Source organism: Protopterus annectens, chromosome 13.part0 (genome assembly GCF_019279795.1).
Source record: "Protopterus annectens isolate FY-2018-M chromosome 13.part0, PAN1.0, whole genome shotgun sequence".
Taxonomy (NCBI): domain Eukaryota; kingdom Metazoa; phylum Chordata; order Ceratodontiformes; family Protopteridae; genus Protopterus; species Protopterus annectens.
Genome location: NC_056747.1, coordinates 1,079,691,051 through 1,079,712,108, shown reverse-complemented (window position 1 = coordinate 1,079,712,108; position 21,058 = coordinate 1,079,691,051). Strand labels below are relative to the sequence as shown.

The window sequence follows — 21,058 nt, the reverse complement described above, 5'->3', positions numbered from 1 at the left end:
TTACCTGTGCATTACCAATGCATTACATTTATTTATCAAGCTTAACATTCAGGGTGGTGTAGTTTTTATTGAGGAATTCTCATGTTGTGATGGAAGCAAAATGTGAGCCTAAATGTATGATACATCATTTGTTACATATGTCCCCTGTACATATGTGCAAAATATAGGTCTAGTGCAGTAGGCTGTGAAAATCAGAACCATAGTCTCTATAATATTTTCACAGCTTGTGTCTACTTCTGAAAATGGGTAGTCTCTGCTGTGAACATCTGCTCTTCTAGAAAAGCAATATCACAAAAGGAAATCAGAAAGTGAACCTAGTGAGCCACGAGCCATCCAAAAAGCTGTAGGTACAAGTAAAAGGCAGATGTCTATACACAGAGAGTAGCATATTCTATCTAAAGCAACCCTCAGACATTAGTATCTAAAGCAACCCTTATAGATGTTGAGCTGTATTATTTGAACTCCCAATTCTTTGTCAATGTTTCCATGCCACAAAATGGAAATCAGGTACTGACGTCACTCACTTTTTTATAGTCAGTCTAGAACTCCAAAGAGGTCAGTACGATGGAGAGCTCTTTCATGTATCAGCTATTAAATGCTATAAAATAAAGAAATTTTTTCACTCTTCACACCAGTCTCTAAAAGTAGTATCTATGTGATTGCATTTTGCATTTTCTTTTTAAGCAGTTTCAGAAATGCAACTGGACGTTTTTCTTTTAAGGAACTTAATAGATTGCAGCACATCTGCCTTTTTCTAACTGTTTGCCAGCATTCACATGTTCAGTATTGTAAGCTGATAGAAGTGCATAGTGCATTACAATTTCAACCCATTTCAGTTCCCATTCATTGCCTTAATAGCCTGGCACTGTCAGATATAATTTCACCAGGGCACCCCTATTTGTTAGATATAATCTCACCAGGACACCCCAAGAGGCATTTTATGTCTTCCTCCAGTGTCCCTTCTTATTTGTTTTCCACTAGCAAGCTAGTTTAAATTATATTTAGAATTAGCTCCCCACATTACGTTGAACTGGTTTGTGAGGTATGTTCCTTACTAAAATAGGGCATGGTATATCATGAAATGAATATATATATATATATATATATATATATATATATATATATATATATATATATATATATATATATATTTATATAAGAGCAATTGGTGTCAAGACAGGTCTTGTAGATATGCTGCCAAATCCTGGACATCTGTAAACTGGATATAGTTCCTGAAGCAGTGAAAAAGGAAATGTGCTATAGCCAAACATATTTTGAATCATGTTACAAACAGTGAGATAAGCCTTGATGTTGGTAGTAGATGGTGATGACAAAATGCCAGTGTGGTGAACGTACGCAAGTTTGAAGTGAAAAATTCATTTAACAGAATCCCATGGAATGTTGCCTCTTATTGTGCAAATGAAAATTTAGAATATAAAAACATCCCACAACTCAGTCTTCTTTTGCAAGAAAATTATAGATAAATAAACATAAGGTATCTAAAAAGGGCCCATGGAAGGGTAACCCCCATCTAGAAAATAGAAAACATTTCATTATGGTACTTGTAATCCCTACAAGCCTGATATCTAATGCAAACCTTTCTTAGTAATGTCATTATTTAAATCTAACTGACATGAGTTATAGAAAACTAATCTGAATAACATGTACATAGCTGCTGCCATTTCCTTTAAGAAAAAAAAGTTATTCTTCTTTTCAAAGGTGAGTGTATGTGTTTTTTTTTTTCATTCAAAATGCACAAAGAGCAGACCAACCATGTTGAGAGCCACTGGACAGTGACTAGTACAGATATGTAATGTGGTTATTTGGCGAGCAAATGTTACAAGCAGCACACCAAACCATGATAAGTGCATTTTGTATTCAGTCTTGTTAGATACAAAGGTTTCAGATTTGTACTCATGTTAGAGGACTGAGGGATGGTTTATATGCATACTGGCAGTACATTTATGACAACATGTCAGTAATGCAGCAGTAACATGAAGAAGAATTAGTCATGCATTAATATCCATGCATAGAATTAGTCATGCATTAATATCCATGCATAATTCATCACAACGGTGGAGTACTGAAAAACGATGAACTAGATATGAAGGGTGACGTAAGTCTTTAAAAAATCACAACTGTATAGTTCAAGGAAAAGAAATATGGAAAGTTACAGGAAGACACTGAACTCTAAACAGTTACCAAAAGGAATGCTATTTCTCAGCATATAAAATATGACACATTATCAATAATGGCTTTTGCAGTAAAGAATTGGGAAAAAGATTATGTGAATGTAACACAAGTGAAATAGCAAAGGCAGTATAAATAACAGGAGTAGAAGGAGTTATCAGAACATTTAGATGGTAAAAGTGCTGACCTGTTAAACAGAAAACTGGGTTTGAATCCATCCCCTAACAATTTACAATTTGTGTTTGTTAGGAACTAATAATCAGCATTTTGTCTCTCGGCATGCATCATAAAATGACCCTGCCTGTCAAAAAGAAGAACCAAGTGGAAAGTTAAATAACTTTAAGTTATCAGAGCTAGTTATTAATACTGCAACATCACACTGAGCTGAGTGCAGAGTTTTAAATGTAACACAGAGAAAGTGAAAATATGAAGATACAGTGATACTGTATACTAACCTGGTTATTACATGGGCTAGCTAAAGGTTTTAACAATTGTCTCAGTCCTTAGCTTGGCTACGCTTCACACTAACATACAGTCAGACAAAGGATACTTGTTGCCTGGGATAATAGAGCATATAACTTACTGGAATACATCATTTTAGTATGCAAACAATTCTGTTCATATATTCATGCACATATTCATAGGCTGACTGCAGATATCTTATAGTACTAAATATTAGCTTTATTGTATTACTCTCACAGCTTAACCCAGAGTGTGGGGAAATTATTTTGGGTCACAGACTAGACAGCAAGAGCAAATAAAGCACATTTGTCCACGTAAAGTGGATGCTTGTCTTTAAACAACTGTATGTCAGCTCTGGAAATCCATAGGATATACAAGGAAAGTGTCTGGGTGATGTACAGGAGATGCGTTGCTGCTTACCTAGATGTTTGTAGTAAGGGTACACTGCCTTATTTCAACACCTTTCTTAATATTGCTCCTGGGGGGATAACTCATAATAGTTTGCTGATTCAGCAGAGGTCATTACGTATCACCAGGGATGGGATACGGGAAAGCTATATATAGGGGACCTGTAAACTGTGCAAGAACATCTGAAGTGGGACACCTTTTTGTGAACAGAAAAAAAGAATAGGAGAAAGGCTCACAGATAAACGAGAGAGGTGAGAGTTGTAGCAGCAGTCATGAACCTAGCATCTCTGCTATTAGTATACAAGACAGGATAGCAATAGCAGGATAGAAGACCCCCTTCAGCATGCATAATTTGCAAGTAAATAAACAGATGAATACATTAATCTGTGTCACAGTGAAATTTCAGCTGATATAGCTGCTTGCATTCTCTTTCATTTCCTGCTGTTATATCCTAAAGTATTGTGCAGCTTTTGCCTATATGAAGACACATGAAGAAATACTAAGTCAACCCATTCTGCTTTAAATCATACTATACGAATAAGTGATGATTCAGACAGAACTTCAGGCTCAAATTAGCATGCTCTCAAATTTATTTTTTTGGCATTGTTACAGTTTTATAGAAAACAAATTGAACACAAATACCTTATTTATAATACTTTTCTTCAGGATACCTTTTTCACATGTTCATGCATAGCATCAATAGCATATACTTTTATTTTGCAACTGGAAAATAAATAAAAGTGTTAACTTGACTGGTGCTGCTACAGATGTGCATCCTGGTGTCAGTTTTGACTGCAGTGTGAAGCCAGCTCTGTACAACTGACCATTGCTAATATAAAATAACTGGATCTTTTCAAGTTCTAAAAGGACATCACCTTTTTTGCTATTATTACATATAAAACATTTAAAAGTAGTCAAAAGCCTCTGACATTTTTTTTTCTTTTAGAATTTGCTCATTTACTCAGGATACTGTTGCTTGAAATTTGTCTGTTTTAAGAGGGAAGTTTTTTGCAGACCTCACTGGATTTGGAAAAGAAAAGGTTAAGAGGTCAAGTAAGAGCTTTCAAGACTGTTCAACTAATGACTTACCTATTTAAAACACCCACTGACCATAGAAACTATACCTCGATCAGTCATTTAAGTTTTTAGCAACAGTTCATGTAGCTATTGTAACATCAAATTAAATCGCATGAAATTCAAAGAAAAAATGGAAAAGAAGTAAGAAAATCACAATCCATAAAATGTCTGTATCTATTATTTACAGCATAGAGTTCTGCCATGAGTAAAACGTACGTGCACAAACTAACATAACTGGCACTGGTAAAACACACTGATACTAGAAACAGAATTCATTTTGTTTCCCTCTGAAGAATGTGGTTACAGTACACTGAGCGATGGCCTCCCTGTACATGTATGACTTACAATTACATCTTTCAGGTCTTTCTGTCAGTCTAGTAGTCAGTCTGAGCACAGAATTCAAGAACGCAAGGATAGATTTCTTCATCTGCGTGAGATCTTAGCCTTCTTCTTGTGCTGCGCTCTGCTGGAAGCTTTCACTGTGGTTTGCTGATGCAGTGAGCCCAGCCTTCAATTAGACAAGCGACAGATGCAACAAATCAATACATTATTCAGCAGTGTCAATTGTTTTCTGTGTTTGATCCATAGCTTACTTTCTTTTACCTACCTTCTTCCTTCTTTTTGTTTTCATCCAGGAAATAAACAAGTATATAAAAAAGGCGAACAGTTTCTATTGCACACTCCTCTGTTACTAGCATCAAAACAGGGCTGTTGTATGCAGAGAGAAATAGCATTCACTAAGAAATTCCTTCTGAATCTGCAAAGTCTTCTGTTTTAGATTCAGTTTACCTGCATTGTCCCTTCTTCCTTCACTGTGCTTCAGATTTACTTCTTTCCCCTGTCCCTCTCTCTCTCTCTCTCTCTCATACACACACACACACACACACACACACACACACACACACACACACACACACACACACACACACACACACACACACAAACATCACCTCTCCTTTTCTTTCTCTCTCTCTCTCTCTGTCTTCTCACTCATCAGCTCTTCGTTTCTCTTAGGATCCATGGACTAGAGCTGACAGCAACTGGAAAACTGCCCGAGGGGGAGGCTGAAGTCCAGCGGCTCACAACATCAGAAAATAAAACCAGGCAATCAATTTGAAAGCGCTCCCGCTCTGCAATAAATCAAGTCAATGAAGCTGGCATCCCTGTGGATTCTTAAAGCAGAGCATTATGCACTAGTTAACAGGCTGCAAGCTGCCTTCTTGTTTTAAGCTTTTTTGTCTTCTCTCTTCTTGGGGAAAGGACTACGTTTCCATTGGCTGGGCTTTTTTTTTTCTAATTCTCCTTCCCTCCCACACTATTGCACATCACCTTGGTGTTTCCCCTAACAAAAAGCAGCTCTCCTTTTATTGCACTAAGGAAACCAAGAGGCAGACTCTGAATGGATCCTGTATAAATATTTACCACTGACAGTTCTGACCAGACAACGCAGAGCACTTAGGATAAAAAAAAAAATAATAATCATAGCAGTTTGCCTTTTGTGTTGTGGCTGCTGTTGACCTAAGGGGCATCAGAACAGTTAGCAAATTAATTACATTACAAGGGGAAAAGAGATGGATCTTAAGGAGGACACTAGTGAGGGAAGTGTGGAAAGCCTGCCACCCCCAACTATCCAAGATTTTGCCCGTAGCTCCACCCTTCATGGAATTCGATATATATTTGTATATGGACCAATGAATATGCGACGCTTCATGTGGACTCTGACCTTTTTAGGCTCCTTGGGCCTTCTTGTGGTTGAGAGCGCTGAACGTGTAGCATTCTACTTTTCCTATCCACATGTCACAAAGGTAGATGAAGTAGTGGCCAACAGCTTGCTCTTTCCCGCTGTCACCATCTGCAATTTTAATAAGTTTCGTTTCTCCAAAGTGGGCACAAATGATCTATATCATGCTGGGGAGTTACTTACATTGCTTGATGTCAACCAAGAGATCCGAGACCCTCACCTGGCAGACCCATCTGTCTTGGCAATTCTGCAGCAGAAGGCTAACTTCAAAAACTTCAGGGCTGTCCCGTTCAACATACGAGAGTTTTTTGACCGGGTGGGCCATGATCTGAAGGATATGATGCTGTATTGCAAGTATAAAGGGCAGGAGTGTACACACAAAGACTTTCAGTCTGTAAGTATACACATATCTATGTCAGCACACAGAAAAGTATTGTGTATTTCTTGCCTAAGAAGTATGTAGTGGTATTAAATTATTCGCACTGGTTCCTCATATTAAGCTATTCATGGAAAACATATATGATATCATTTGGAGAACAGGGGTCAAAATAATGACATTACTTAGTCATGGTACCATAACTCTAAGACAACTCTATTATGGTTACAATAAGCAAGCTCATGGTATATGTCATTTTAGTTATAGTTTACTGCAATGAATGAAAAGACAATGAAATTATGAAACTGGCCAGTGTTCAACTCTGTCATGGTATACATTGGTACATCAGGAAAAATAGCAATTGTAAAATGCCAGAATGAGCATAAAATCAGGCATGATGGAATGATTGTACTCATAATGAAAAGATATTGTAAAATGCAAGAATGAATTTAGAGCCAGATATGATGTAATGGTTGCAGTCAGTGTAACATGTTGCTCGTGTTAGCAGTATATTATCCTGTGTGTCAGTAAAGTTTGAGCTGGGACAGACCGATCTAGCTGTTAAGAATACTGGTTTTAATTCTATTCACCTGTTGCTTTTCTGAATGTTTGCTATAAGTGGTATGCAATGTAATGGTATTCTGTGGAATATATTCTGCAGAATGTTATTTATAGCAGTTTCTTTTTAAGAAAAGCTATTATAGAGCAGGGTCTCTTAAAACCTGATGAAGTAAAGCAGTGTCTGAAATGCTCTTCAAGAAGTCGTGATTGAAGTTTGTGATACTGTCACTATTGTAACGAAAGTTGTCATTTAAGTGAACAGATATATGCTGGAGTTGAAGTTAATGGTTGGGATGGACAGGTATTAGTCACGTTGTCTAAGGGCAAGTACATTTTGACTGTTCCTTGATGTGCAAAAATAACTCTGGACCTTGCTAATACATAATATGAATGCTTGATTTCACGGTACAAAATGGTATCGCCCTGCAAATTTGAATAGTTTCTCACATTAGAATTTTATTTTTACATTGTGCTTTAAATTTTATCCAGTATGTGTTCTGAACTGCTGGAGTTTGTAACTAACAAAACATCAACAGTAGGTTTTGGCATCAATTCAATTGTTTAATGGGCAGCATTCATATAAGGCCTGTAGATTTCCTGTGCTTCAGTGGTTTGGCCTCAGTTTCAGAATTCCACATTTTTGCTAGTGATGCAGTTCAATCAACATACCCTTGTTTTTCAGTCTCTACAACTCTCCTGTCTTATCTTTTGTACATCAGCATCACCTCACTAAACCCCAAAAGCCCTCTCTTCCCTGAAAGGTGACGCCATAGTCCTCATAGTCTGGTGTCCCTACCGGACATTTCTTACCTCCTCCTGCTCTGTATGTTTCCCTTCTTCCCTTAATTAGGGTTATAACTCCTCATCAGAAATTAATTAAAGCAGCACCCATATTCCACAGCAGCCCCATAGATCCTCCAGCCATTTAGCAGCCTGTAAGAACATTCGGCTCACCTACAGTTCCCTGAAGTAGCCAAAAAGTTGATAAACTACACATCTTATTACCCTCTGAAGTGTTAAAGCACAGTTATTTACAAGAGGGATTCCCTATATATGATCTTCTAACTTCCTTACTGTGTGGATGCTTCAGTTCCCACTGCATTTGTATGGCCCATTGAAAATGTACTGCTTGAGCCTGTAATCCAGGCAATAACAAACATCTGAGGGACCATTTTGACTGACCTCCTTAGGCAGTCAATCTAGGAGACCTTGCTTGGTTTATAATTTTCTTTTCTTCTTCAGCTCTGCTCTGAGATTCAACAGACCAGTTCTGCAACTACTAATCTGGTCACCAGGGGTCATTGAATGAGAGGATTTCCTGTCCTTCATTTCTCATCATATTCTGTCACAAAAACAACAGTTCTAACTCACTTCCTTTCTTGGTATTAATTATTACTTCCTCAGATTATATGGTATGTCAAATAGAATAGTTATTGTAAAATGCCAAAGTGAAAATAAAGTCAGGCATGATGGAATGATTGTGGCCCTTATAGACAACAGATATTGTAAAATGCAAGAATGATATGATGGTTGTAGTTGACACATGCTACACTCCTTATGCCAGTAATATTGTACACCTTGACCTTTCCCCTAACTGACTACTTAGCCCTGACTCCCATAGTGACTAAGCACTGGTTCTGTTCAAACAGTTCAACTTTAACTCTGAAGGCACACAGTGTATCTTATTTATTGCAAGGTCCTTACTATTATGAAACCTTCAGACCTCAGAACTCCAGAAGATAGATTAAAATATAAGTGAGTGGATTCCATTTTATTTTTCCGTCTTTAATTACAGTGCTGAGCCTCCTGTCACCTCAAGCTTGATAATACTGTTCTGCCTTGGTGACTGGGTATCAGGTATTAAACTTGACACTGGCAATTGCCATTCTAAGCTTTTACTCTTGCTGTATTTTACTAAAAAATAAAAGTTGAAATTTTGTTTACCCCTATGCTGTCATCTAAGTACTGCTACCCTTTAGTCCTTTGGCCCTTCATGGTACCCTTTCCAAGAGCCTTTTATTCTTTTATCAAATTCACTACCACCACTTATCCAAATTTATATCTACCACCCCCAGCCAACTACACTTCTGACTTGAGCTTCAGTATATCTGCTCCTCTCAGTGACTAGGAAATCATTATCAGCCTGTGTTGATAGTGTTCTGCCACTTCTTTGTTATCAGGCATTATGGGTAACTGATGACCAGAAAAACAGTAATGTACTGCATCACCATCTTGCTCATTTATCCTTAATGCTCTTTTGCCTACTCCATCTGTGTTCTGCCTCCACACTTTGGGAGGCCCCAGTATTTTACAAAACTTGTCCAAAACCCACTCCTTCCCCCACATCTGCTGATATTAGAACATGAAATCACCCACTGCCATTATTTGACTCTGCTGCTTGTTAACCAAAATCCACTACACTTCATATTTTATCTCCATCTTCATCCCTCTCTTACTGTTTTCCTTTTACTGTACAAGATTATTTTTTTTTCACATCGTCCCTCCTCCAGCTTATGATGTTTTCACTGCATCAGTGCCAAGGGGTGCAAATTGCTTGAGTATTTGAATCGCATTGCTGCGTCTCTATTTGCTCTACAGTTTGCTTGTATTAGTTTTCATTTGCATATGTGTTCTATCCATGGCCTTTCTCAGTGGTAATGTCCTCAGTCTTTTGCTTATAAAGCTTAAACAAGTAAGTAAAGAGTGGTTATGAAGAAAACTTGTGATGCAACAAGTAACAAAGTAAATTCATAAACTACTTTCAGATCAATGCAAATCATTTTTCTCATTATATTCACAGTCTAATCATAATACAAGCATTACTTCTCCATTGTATAAAATACATTTATTTAACTGTGCTTAATCTTGAGATTTCACTATATTTTTTGTCATTAGACTGTTCAGAGGCTGGACTTCACCACTTACTTTAGGACTGCTGGACATATGAATGACAGTGCAACAGGCAGTACTTAGAGGCACTCTCCTTAGGACAGCTGAACATATGAATGGCCGTGCCATAGACAATGCTTAGAGGCACGCTCCTTAAGACATCCGGACATATGAATGTCAGTGCCATATGCAGTGCTTAGAGGCATGCTCCTTAGGAAAGCTGAACATATGAATGACAGTGCCATATGCAGTGCTTAGAGGCACGCTCCTTAGGAAAGCTGAACATATGAATGGCAGTGCCATATGCAGTAGTTAGAGACATGCTCCTTAGGACAGCTGAACGTATGAATGACAGTGCCATATGCAGTGCTTAGAGGCATGCTCCATAGGAAAGCTGAACATATGAATGGCAGTGCCATATGCAGTAGTTAGAGACATGCTCCTTAGGACAGCTGAACGTACGAATGACTGTGCCATACACAGTGCTTAAAGGCATGCTCCATAGGACAGATGAACGTATGAATGACAGTACCATATACAGTACTTAGAGGGGATGCTCCTTTGTACAGCTGAACATATAAATGGTAGTGCCATATGCAGTGCTTAGAGGCATGCTCCTTAGGACAGCTGAATGTATGAATGGCAGTGCCATAGGCAGTGCTTAGAGGCACACTCCTTAACACAGCTGAACATATGAATGGCAGTGCCATAGGCAGTGCTTAGAGACACGCTGATTCATACTTTTGGATCATGTACTTGGATCAGACACATGTATTCTGACAATATCAATATTTCCTGCTGTGCATTTTTCTTTGGTGCAGTGACAATCAGATCTGATGTTTCCTTGCTTTTGTAGGGTCCCTTCACTTATTAGTTTACCTTTGTGAACAGCAGTGGATCACTTAAGTGATAATGTCATCTGATGCCATACAAAAAAATCTTATTTGACTATGAAATCAGCCTTATATCTCAGTATCATCTAGAGGGAGTTTATAAAAATAGTAACTACAGATACTAGGAGCAGGGCAAACAACTCATAGAGGCTTGTTTTAGATCTGAATTGCAAGTGTTATTTGCTATATAGGTTATAATGTTTGCAAAGTCTTCAATGTAACAATTTTGCCGCATTATGATATCTTTCGGCCAGGAAAAGCCAAAAGATACAATAACAACAATTATATCTTTCAGTATACAGACCTTTAGTCATATAGCTTGCAACAGCATATGCAACCATTTCAAGTTTTATATTGCAAAAGCTACATTTCTCTGTACCTGCCAATTTTTCAAAAGTTGTTGCGACCTGTCACAAAATTGATAGGTTTGAGCTGCAGTTATTAGCCTTTCAGCTTTGAGCTTAAGTTCACCTTTCCTTATCCACTTATGAGTCAGTTCTTCATTAATGTGCAGTTGTACCATTAGTTTTCTACACCTGCCACTATAACCATGAGCTTTTCGTTTTTATTTATTTTCTTATTAGAATAATTTTTCTACTGTTTTTTAATAATTCTGTTGTTACCCATTTTTGTTTTTGCTTTGATTTATATAATTACAACCACCTAAGACGATTCAGCTAATTTGAGCAAGAATATCATCTTAAATGTATTTTTTCACAGTTTAAACCTTTCAGTTTGTTTCAGTCTGATGATATGAATAACTGTGTATAAAGTCTCACAATTGCTGCCCTATACATAAAGCAGTTTCAGGTAGGCCTGTGCCTATCAGGCTAAGGTATATATAATCTTGCTAAACAATGGATTTTTTATATCATTTGATATGTATAAAGAAGTATTATTATTGTTTCCTATCCAACTGATACACTATTTATGGGATTAAGTTGATTATAGCAAAGCTGTAAACTAGAGAAGATGGGTCATGTTGATTTTATAGCCTGATTTTTTTTTCAGATGGACAATCAATTTTCAGTATTACTTTTAATCAGTATTGATCTGACTATATACTTCATGTAGTACTGCTGCTAGTTCCATATGTCAGGGACAATTAGTATAGATTCTGCTGTTGTATAAGTAGGTAAAAACTCTCTCTAAAAGTGTGGAAATCGGTAACTTTCTCTGTAGAGCACTGCAGAAATGACATTCTAAAACTGCTAATAAATATTGCAGAACAGCTAAAGGTTTTTAGGCTAAGATCTTTAAAACATATATAAGATATACTCAGCCTTTATAGAGCAGTTTGCAATATAAATTGGCTGCATTTGTGGAACATGTGCTTAAATTTAAGGGAAGACATTTTTAGTGCCATGATTTGCTCTGCTTTTAGGATGCATAGCTTTGAAATTCTGACCTTCTTTTCATTGCAGGCTGCAGTAATTTGGGAAACATAACATTTTGCCATAGGTCTCCTAGATGTCTTGATGGTTTAGAAACCCCAAAACAAAAATCCCTTCCTGATGCAGAATCCCCAAAACCAACAAAGAAAGACACTAGGCATAGATGCAACAGTAATGAAAAGGTCAACTTTTTATAATTAGTGTCTCTGAAGATTTATATGATTACGATGAAAGCAGTGAGAAGTGTCATGATTATAAACTATTAAAACATGCAAGATGCATACCGATGCTACATTTATTTTAAACGTTTCTTAATAGAGTCCTCAGTTGTGGGGATGTGAGGTGGTATAGTGCCTCAGTTATTGAGTATTCCACCTCCCAGCTCCAGGGTTCAGGGTTCTTTCCTGACCTCCAGTTACAGGTTAAGTGGTGTTTGCAGGCTCCATTTTTTTCTGTGTGGATTATATCCCAAATATACTAAACTGCCTACTTTAAACTATCCCCTATGTGTATGTATGTATGTGTGAGTGCGTGTATGTATGTGAGTGTGTGTGTGTGTGTGTGTGTGTGTGTGTGTGTGTGTGTGTGTGTGTGTGTGTGTGTGTGTGTGTGTGTGTGTGTGTGTGTTTGTTTCTCTGTATATACATAAAACACTAGCTTGGCTACATTTTTCTTGTAGTTTTCTCTAATTGGTTTGGCTATGTGACCTTTTTACTTTTTGGTTTTGTTTGTTAGTTGGGATATTTTGCAGACGCCTTAATGGTTTTGGACCCTGTGTTTCTACAGTATAGTCAAACAGTCCACTTATGCTGTGCTGATGAGGTCACACAAAGGCTGAAATGTGCATGTTCACAGCTAGTGGCATTTGACATTATTGGTCTGAATCTGTTAATAAAGATTTAAAAACTAAAAATTCATGGACAGTTTTTTTTTTAATTGTAGTTTTCACTAATTGGTTTGTCTGTGTGAACTTTTTACTTTTTGATTTTGCTCATATCACAAGATGAGGCGCAAGACCATCTAAGTTGTGTTTGCCTTCTGCATGTATCAGTTCAGCTAAGATATCTACCTTTGTTTTTAAAACAATTGTCTGCTACACTGTCTATGATGTTTAAAAAGAATATCTGTCTGAATGGTATTTTGCCTGACTTGTCAATATATGGTTTGGTTTGGTTTGTTTTTATTTTAATTAACTGAATTAGCTCAGTTCTGACTTATTTAATTCATTTTCTAATGCGTATCTACTTCAGCTTACACGTTTGCATGTCTTTCTGTCTGTTTGTTTAACAGGATAAAACATTTATCCCATTGGGCCATTTTCAGGTTCAGACTGGGGGCAAAGATGTGCCAAAAAGAGAATAACGTTTAAAGAAATTTACAGGTATTAACATGCAGTATACTGTTGTAGTCATTTAGATTCTGAGAGTGCAGTAAGTTGATTAAAGTCATCTAGAGTACTGTTTATCACTACTTATCTGACTCAAACTAATGCAAAGATGACTGGCTCTTTATTTAGAAAGCTACCTGTCTTCTAGCCACTGAAAGGGTCAGTTATCTATTTAGAATATCGCCAGCGACATTCTATAGTCATTCTCCTCTACTTTGGATGAAATTCAAAGCTTCTGTAATATCACAGCAAACTGGCAGAGATATTCAATTAAATAGTGCTTATAGCCTAGATATATTTTAGATCTAGTATAAAGTCTGTATTGCATCTTATCTTTTTCAGACATGTCTGGCCCAATTTCTTTGTGAATATTAAGCGTATACTTAATATTTAGTTCCCCTTTCCTGCAAGGCACTACTTAGCCCTCAAGCAGTTCTCCTGATTGCTGTGAACCTGGACAGCCTCATAGGCTGCCACTACAGGAGTCTAGAGGTGAACTGTCCCCACCCCCAACTCCTTGGGGAGTTAGCTTTATTGGTGTACATATGTAATAACAGAGGAACAGAAATTCTATCTGAAGCTTGGAAAATAGCACTGGGATCTGTCATGTATGTGGTCAGCCGTAGCTAGCCAGAACATCCCTCCTCATGTTCTGACATCTATAGTTCAGCTGAACAAGGTGATGATGAATGGTAAGAGAATGCATCTCTCCTGAGTCATTACAGCCACTTGCTCCAAGTCTTCCCATATGCCCAGCCTGGTGAGCTGTTTCACTATGATCTCTGGCCTCTGACATAGTTCACACAGAGTTCTGTCCAGCATGCTTTCGCCCCTCCCAAGATAGGCACATCCACCCTGCTTGCCTTCACCATCAAGCACCAAAGCAGGTAATTAAATTTGGATTGTCCAGTCTGTAATCAGACGTTTATTCCTCAATACCAAAAACAATGCTTCCCTATTGTTGCATTTTTATCTCTTTAATCCTGCCTGCTCCTTGAATCAGAAGGTATAAGGGAGAGGTAAGACCCAAGGATTGCAGTCTTAACAGATTATTTTGCAGATGATAACCAAGGATTATAGTCATTGCCATCTGAGAAATGCTATTTGATGTAGTATGCCTATCTCTCAGTCACTGTTGTGAGGTAAGCTTGGGGCGCCTCCTGCTGTACCAAGCCTGTGCAGCTGGGTCCTTGCATATGATGTGGATCCTCAGCTGGAATGTTATAGTTATCTTTCATGAGCGTGCACCTCTTAAATTCAAGTGACTAGATTCAGACTTGCAGAATCTAGACTGTTTGGCATTTTCTGAGCATTAAAGACAGCCGTCTTACATTAAGGGGGCAGAAGAGTGTACTCAAGGACCAAACTGAGTTGGGGATTGTTGGAGCAAGCCTCAGTCTTGGGCTTTCCTATTGGTTGGATTGCTTGAAAACTGTTTTACTTAGGTGATATTTAAACACAGCATTTGCTTGGGTTTGTGCTCAATTTACCAGAGCTGCTCAGAGTTTTGTCTACTTGGCCAGAGATCTGAAGTCAATCTGACCAAAATCCAAGACATCCTGTGAATTCTACTGAAGAATATGCATTTTTATAACCTTCTATGCACTTTTGAACTGTTTGTAACTGTTTTGCCACCTACTTTAAATGGTTTTATTATTTGTGACTGTGTTTTCTGCGGTTCCACTTTGAATCATCGAAAACTTGAAACATCGAAATTCTGATCATCGAGACCAGAACATTGAGTTTCAAACCATCAAAAATTCAAAGGGGAAAAAAAAACTCTAAAAACTATTTTATGCAGGGGGGTTTATGCCCCCCACACCCTCCCCCAACTTTAATATACCAACTCTGAGATCGCACTACAGTGGAGTAAAGGAAAATCTCCATTTTAGCACTATATGCAAAAGCGCTAAACGGGAGATTTCCCATACCCTGTCTGCAATGCCATCACAGAGATGGCACATTCATAGACACAGTGTGCAGGGCACCTTGCTGCCCTGCAGATACACTAGCTTTTTCCCTTTTTTACTTACCTTTTTCTTCCCCTTGATAACATTGATGTTCTACACACTCGATGATATGGTCTCAACCATATGAATTTCGATGGTTCAGAATTTTGATATTTTCAAGTGGAACCATTTTCTGCACTGCCTATTTACAGTACTTGAACAATTTATAGTGTAGGCTAGATTCAGACTTACTGAATCTAAACTGTTTGGCATTTTCTGAGCACTAAAGCCAGCCATCATACATTAAGAGGGCCCTCCTGCACCCTTGTGGCAGAAGAGTGTAGTCAAGGGGATTGTTGGAACAAGACTCAGCCTTGGGCTTTTGGGCTTTTTTATCGGTTGGATTGTTTGAAAACTTTTTTACTTTGCTGATATTTAAACACAGCATTTGTGCATAACTGTGCACTGCACAATGGGGGTTAGCACTGCCGTGTATAGACGCAAATGCTTAAAAAGTCAATTTTTCCTAGATAACTGCTAGTGAACCCTCCTAAGCTTCTTTGCATCTCGGGGCACAATGCAGTTGTGCACTGCTGTCTAGAGAGCAACCCAGCTGAGCTTTTTGAGGTGCCAGTGGAGGTTTCTATCCCTAAACCTCCCATAGATTAGCCAATTTTACTAGTTCTACAATAGAACCTAGTCCATCTAGCCCACCCTCCAGCACTTATTACAGAATACACTTGGCATAATGGAAGCTCATTTCCCTCCATTATTCTAGCCAGCCTGCTTGACATGGGTATCCTGAAACAATGTAGCAATTGCCTGATGTATACAGTTAACCTACTACTCCTAAATCATGCAAATACAATATGTGAGAGATGTATCTACACTTTGAATCTGGAATCAATGGTCTCTGTCTCACCAAACAACAAACCAAATACCAAACAGGTTGCCAGCACCACACTCCAGCTCTCATGCATGCCAGGTACACAACACATAAACCCACATACACAGAGGTACTCAATAGAAATATACCAAAAGAGCAAAGATCTCACAAACACAAACCTTCTTAACACATTACGGTCCCAACAGCACCCACTATGCATAATAACACACGCAATAAACTCCTAAGGCAAAACATATCTAAGCCAAATGTCTTGGTCATAGGTGACTCCATATTAAAAGGCTGGAAAGGAGAAGGTCACAGTCAACTGCCTGTCTGATGTCATGATCCACCAAATAATGCACGCACTCATGCCCCTCAATAACAAGTACTGTTATAACTGTCATAGTCCATGTTGAAGTGAATAACTTGAGATGTACCTCACTGGATTATATGAAGAGAGACATGATTGAATTTTTAAATTATGTGTCCCAGGCAGGTATGCCCTAGCTCTAAGCAGCATTCTTCCCTCACCCAGGATGATGCCATAATACAAACAACAAAATGATTGACTTCAACAATTGGCTTAGCTTCTGGTGTCAATCCAGGGGGATCAAGTATCTGACAGCCTGGGATGATATGGCCAACAAACCATGCTGCTTTGTCAGTGATGTTTTCCACCTGTTGCCTCTGTGCTTTAAGTTGTTGGCAAAGGTACTTGCCTCCCCCATAGTGTCTTTTTTAGGCAATGTCATAAGAACAAAATTATCAACATAATAATATCCTCTAGAACAAACTCAGGGTTATACTGCTTAATGCTAGGAGTCTAAATCAGAAACTGCACTCACCTGAAGCAATTCTCACTTTAGAAGATGCTGATGTCTGTGCAGTCACAGAGAAATGGTTTAAGGCCTCAGAGAGTACCCTGGCCATGCAGGGCTATAATGCCTTCCACACATTCAGAACACGCATCAAACATGAAAAAAAACAAGGGAAGAGGAGTATACATCTTCATTAAAGATATATACACCTGTAGACCTGTAAAACAGTATGACTCCCTAGAGTTATAAATCCAAATAGAGAATGGTTACTATACGCAACTTATAAAAAATAAGTAACTGGAAGCTAAAAACAACAGATTCACTAATACAAACTTTTATTTATTTATAAAACAAATTTAGATTAAGTGATTTCATTCTTAAAAGAAGCAGGACTTCATCAGAATCACACCAAACATTTCCAATACCCCTTTTATACAAAATCTCCCTAATGAAAATGTATTCAATTAGAAAACTGTGTATGAACAATGAGATTTAAAGCTATACCTTATTCAAACTTAACAAACATCACAAAATAAAACCTTTCATAAAAAAGTAAAATCATAAAACCACAAATACATATAAGAATGTTAATTCAAAACATTGTCCTTAAAGTTTATTGCTCTTATAGTTAATGCAGATTAAATAGAAGTATATTCATTTAAACCTGGGTATGCTGTTGCCTGTAATTGTAACTTCCATTTCAGTTCTTTGTTTTCTAACAATACTTTAGCATCCTAGATTTACTCCAAATCCAGCTAACTGTAGGAAAGACCCCTCCCCAGATAATTGTTAGCTATGGGTCCCACCATGAGCCATGAAAACCACACAGCCTACCTAGACCTACTTGAGTCACTCTCAGTACACCCACATACACTGGTTAGGGTTGACTTTTCCCTTCCATCGATTGGGTAACATATATGAGCACAAATGCACTCACCCAAAGGTTCTTGGACTTTGTTAACAAAAATGCTCTGAAGCAGATAGTCAGCACCCCCAAAAGGGGCTCTAATATCCTGGACATAGTGCTGCACCACCCAATGTGTGTGGCCCACTCTGGTAAAGTCCAATCATAAATCAGTCTGGTTTGAAGTAACAATCATACCTGACCCACATTCAGGAGCAAAAAGGTTAAAAACTTTGTCCAAAGCAGACTATAACTTCCTGAGCTATGGCATCAGTTGTTTCAGCCCCACTGCCAACACTGACAGCAATGACCCCTATACTGAGGTGTACACAAATGTCCTGTATAAACACCTATATAAATGTATAGACACAGCAGTACTGGAATGGATCATATCAAGATCCTTATGAAAAAATAAGCCACCCTGGTGGACATCCAGCATAAATAGGTTAGACAAGAAGAGAAAGAAACTGTTGTTAAAAAACAAGAGGGGATGGTCCCAACAAAGGAAAAACTCCCTCCAAAGCAAGAACAAGCAGCTTAGACATTTTGTAAAGTCCTATAAAGCTAATTACAAAAATAAATTAGCATCCCTAACTAAGGTAAATCACAAAGCATTCTTTAGCTATGTCCGAAATCTAAAAGGGAAGGTCCAGCTTTGTGCTGAACTAGCTGTGGACGGTACTGCTTATAATGAACCTGAAGACATTGTCAACCTGCCAGTGGACACGTTTGGTGAAAACTTCACCCCTCTGTCCCCACCAGTCATACCCCATAACATCTTTCACCAGTCCTCTGCTTAGTATCTCCAGAGAGTATATCATAGCCACACTATCCAAGGCCAAAAACACAGCCTCTATGGGACCGGACAACATCCCAGGACATCTATAAAATGGTCTAAAATAGGACATAGCAGAACCACAGAGGATGCTGTTCAATCTTCGTCTAAGCACTGGCTTTTTTCCAGCTCAGTGGAAAACAGCAACTGTAATCCCCTTGCACTAAGGGGGCCCTTCAACCAACCCTAGGAACTATAGACCTATCTTATCTGCAAGGCCATGGAGAGAATCATCATGGATATAGGTGACCTTCAAACTCTTAACCGGACCAGTATGGCTTTGTTAAGGGCAGATCTTGCCTGCTAAACCTGGTGGATTTGTTTGAGAATGTCACCAAGGCCTTGGATGAAGGCAAAACAGTTCACTGCCTATCACAACCTATCCAAGACCTTTCACACAATCCATCAGACAGGCATCATTGAGAATGTTACCCAGCTGAGGATTAACCCTTTCATCACTAGATGGGTTGCCAACTGGCTCACAAACAGAACACAAACAGTCAAAATTGGGGATGCCAACTCTACTAGCAGACCTGTTGCCAGTGGTGTTCCACAGGGATCTGTGCTAGAACCATTACTGTCTAGTATCTATTTTTTAGAAGTCCAGGCAAAAATAGATGGTCTATGGCTTACTAAGTTTACTGATGACTGCAAACTGGGTTCAATCACTGAATCCCCCAAAGATGTCATTATACTTCAAAATGGGCTTACACAGACAAATAATCGGTGTGAAAGCCTTGGACTTAAACTAAATGCAAAAAAAATATTATCATCCCCTTTGGCAAAGGAGAAACCCAGTGGTAAGAGATTTAGGAAAGCAAGTTAATAGCAACCTTAGTTTTAATCAGCAGGTGTCCACAGTGGTAAGAAAAGCATTATATGTTGCACACCTCATAAGCAAGGGAATAGAATCCAAGGCTAAGGGGGTTATAACTCCCCTGTACTCAACTCTCATCAGACCAATAATGGAGTACAAAGCTCTTTTCTGTATGTACCTCACCAGCATCTGCAGCAATGGAGGGACCTCAGAGGTTTCTCAGAAAGAAAATTCAGGGTCTGTAACATATGACCTACACAGACAGACTGAATGCCCTGTCACTGTACACTGTATTGTATAGACTGCTTAGAGGTGACTTGTACCTGGCCTACAGAGCAGTCTCAGACCCTGCCTTGATGAAGCTGCACATCCACAAATCCAATGGGACAAGATTCACTCACTCTAGGGATCTTAACCTAGCCTGCGATATTAACAGGACATGCTGATGAGCCAGATACGTCTCCCAGAGGTTGCCACTCATCTTGAACAAACTCCCAATTCATATAAAAACAGAGCTCCTCAATGACCCTAATTAAGTGTAACCTAGACAATTGGATAGGAAACTGTAAATTTACATTGGGGATTTTACCTGTGTCCCTCTTAGACATGGGCAGCCAATGCTGATCTCAGATCTGCTTGCAAACATCGACTATATATCATAGTCCATAAGGGAACAAGGGTATAACATTGCTTGGCTTGTAGAGGCCTTAGGGCTAATAGTCTAGTAACCTCCTATGATCCTAAAAAACATTTCACTGCCTTCCACAGATAATTGTCATATGATAGGATACCAATAACTCCTTCCCTTGGCCTTGGGATAGGTAAGTCTACATAAGTTCCCTATTCCCATTCCTCATCCATAGATTGTCCTGCTCAAAGGTCAGTCATACAGACTGGACTAACGGGGGGGAAGACAGAGCCAAAACCTCCTTATTAAGCAGCATCTTCTACAGTTTGTGCCAAGTTCAGAGTGCTACAAACTTTCAGTTCTGAATGGAAATGCAATATTGGCTTTCGTTTCTGAATGCTGGTAATGCACTGAAGACTGATCAATATCTGCTGATTGCACCCTCCCAGCACTTTGCTCCCAGGGCACCTGCCACTTCATTCTGTCCTGGTTAAACGTAGGCTGTGAGAAAGGTGATATAACAGGGAGAAAGGACCGGTGAGAAGAATTTGTTAAGTGAGAGAGTGTTGCAAATATTAAATGTCTAAAGAATCAGACCTCCTGCTCTTGTTACCTGGATACTGATTATTGTGTCCATTAGTCTTATTCTAAATGTAAGTTATTCATTCTTCTTCTTTTGTTTGGGCCCCTCAGGCCTTTGCCTGATTGCTCCTCTACTACTACTACTCCTAATACTACTACTACTACTTCTACTCCTACTCCTACTACTACTACTCCTACTACTACTACTACTCCTACTCCTACTAGTCCTACTACTACTACTACTACTCCTACTCATAGCCG

At 38.6% G+C, this 21,058-nt stretch overlaps 1 protein-coding gene and 1 long non-coding RNA gene across 2 annotated transcripts; one reads left to right on the top strand and one right to left on the bottom strand.

The window, feature by feature from the left end:
- Positions 1-3,620: 3,620 nt before the first annotated feature.
- On the bottom strand, positions 3,621-5,040 carry LOC122788403. The gene is made up of 2 exons (XR_006362654.1): positions 4,745-5,040; positions 3,621-4,645 (listed from the first exon to the last, which is right to left on the bottom strand). It is a non-coding gene; the product is annotated as an uncharacterized LOC122788403 (long non-coding RNA).
- Positions 5,041-5,083: 43 nt separating this feature from the next.
- Positions 5,084-6,341, top strand: LOC122788022 (acid-sensing ion channel 2-like). Its single transcript, XM_044054945.1, has one exon. The coding sequence runs from the start codon at positions 5,709-5,711 to the stop codon at positions 6,339-6,341; it is 633 nt and encodes a 210-aa protein (XP_043910880.1). The 5' UTR covers positions 5,084-5,708.
- Positions 6,342-21,058: the final 14,717 nt, after the last annotated feature.

What these genes read in the sequence shown, in the direction of transcription:
- LOC122788022 (XM_044054945.1), top strand. Translation starts at nt 5,709, where the DNA reads ATGGATCTTAAGGAGGACACTAGTGAGGGAAGTGTGGAAAGCCTGCCA.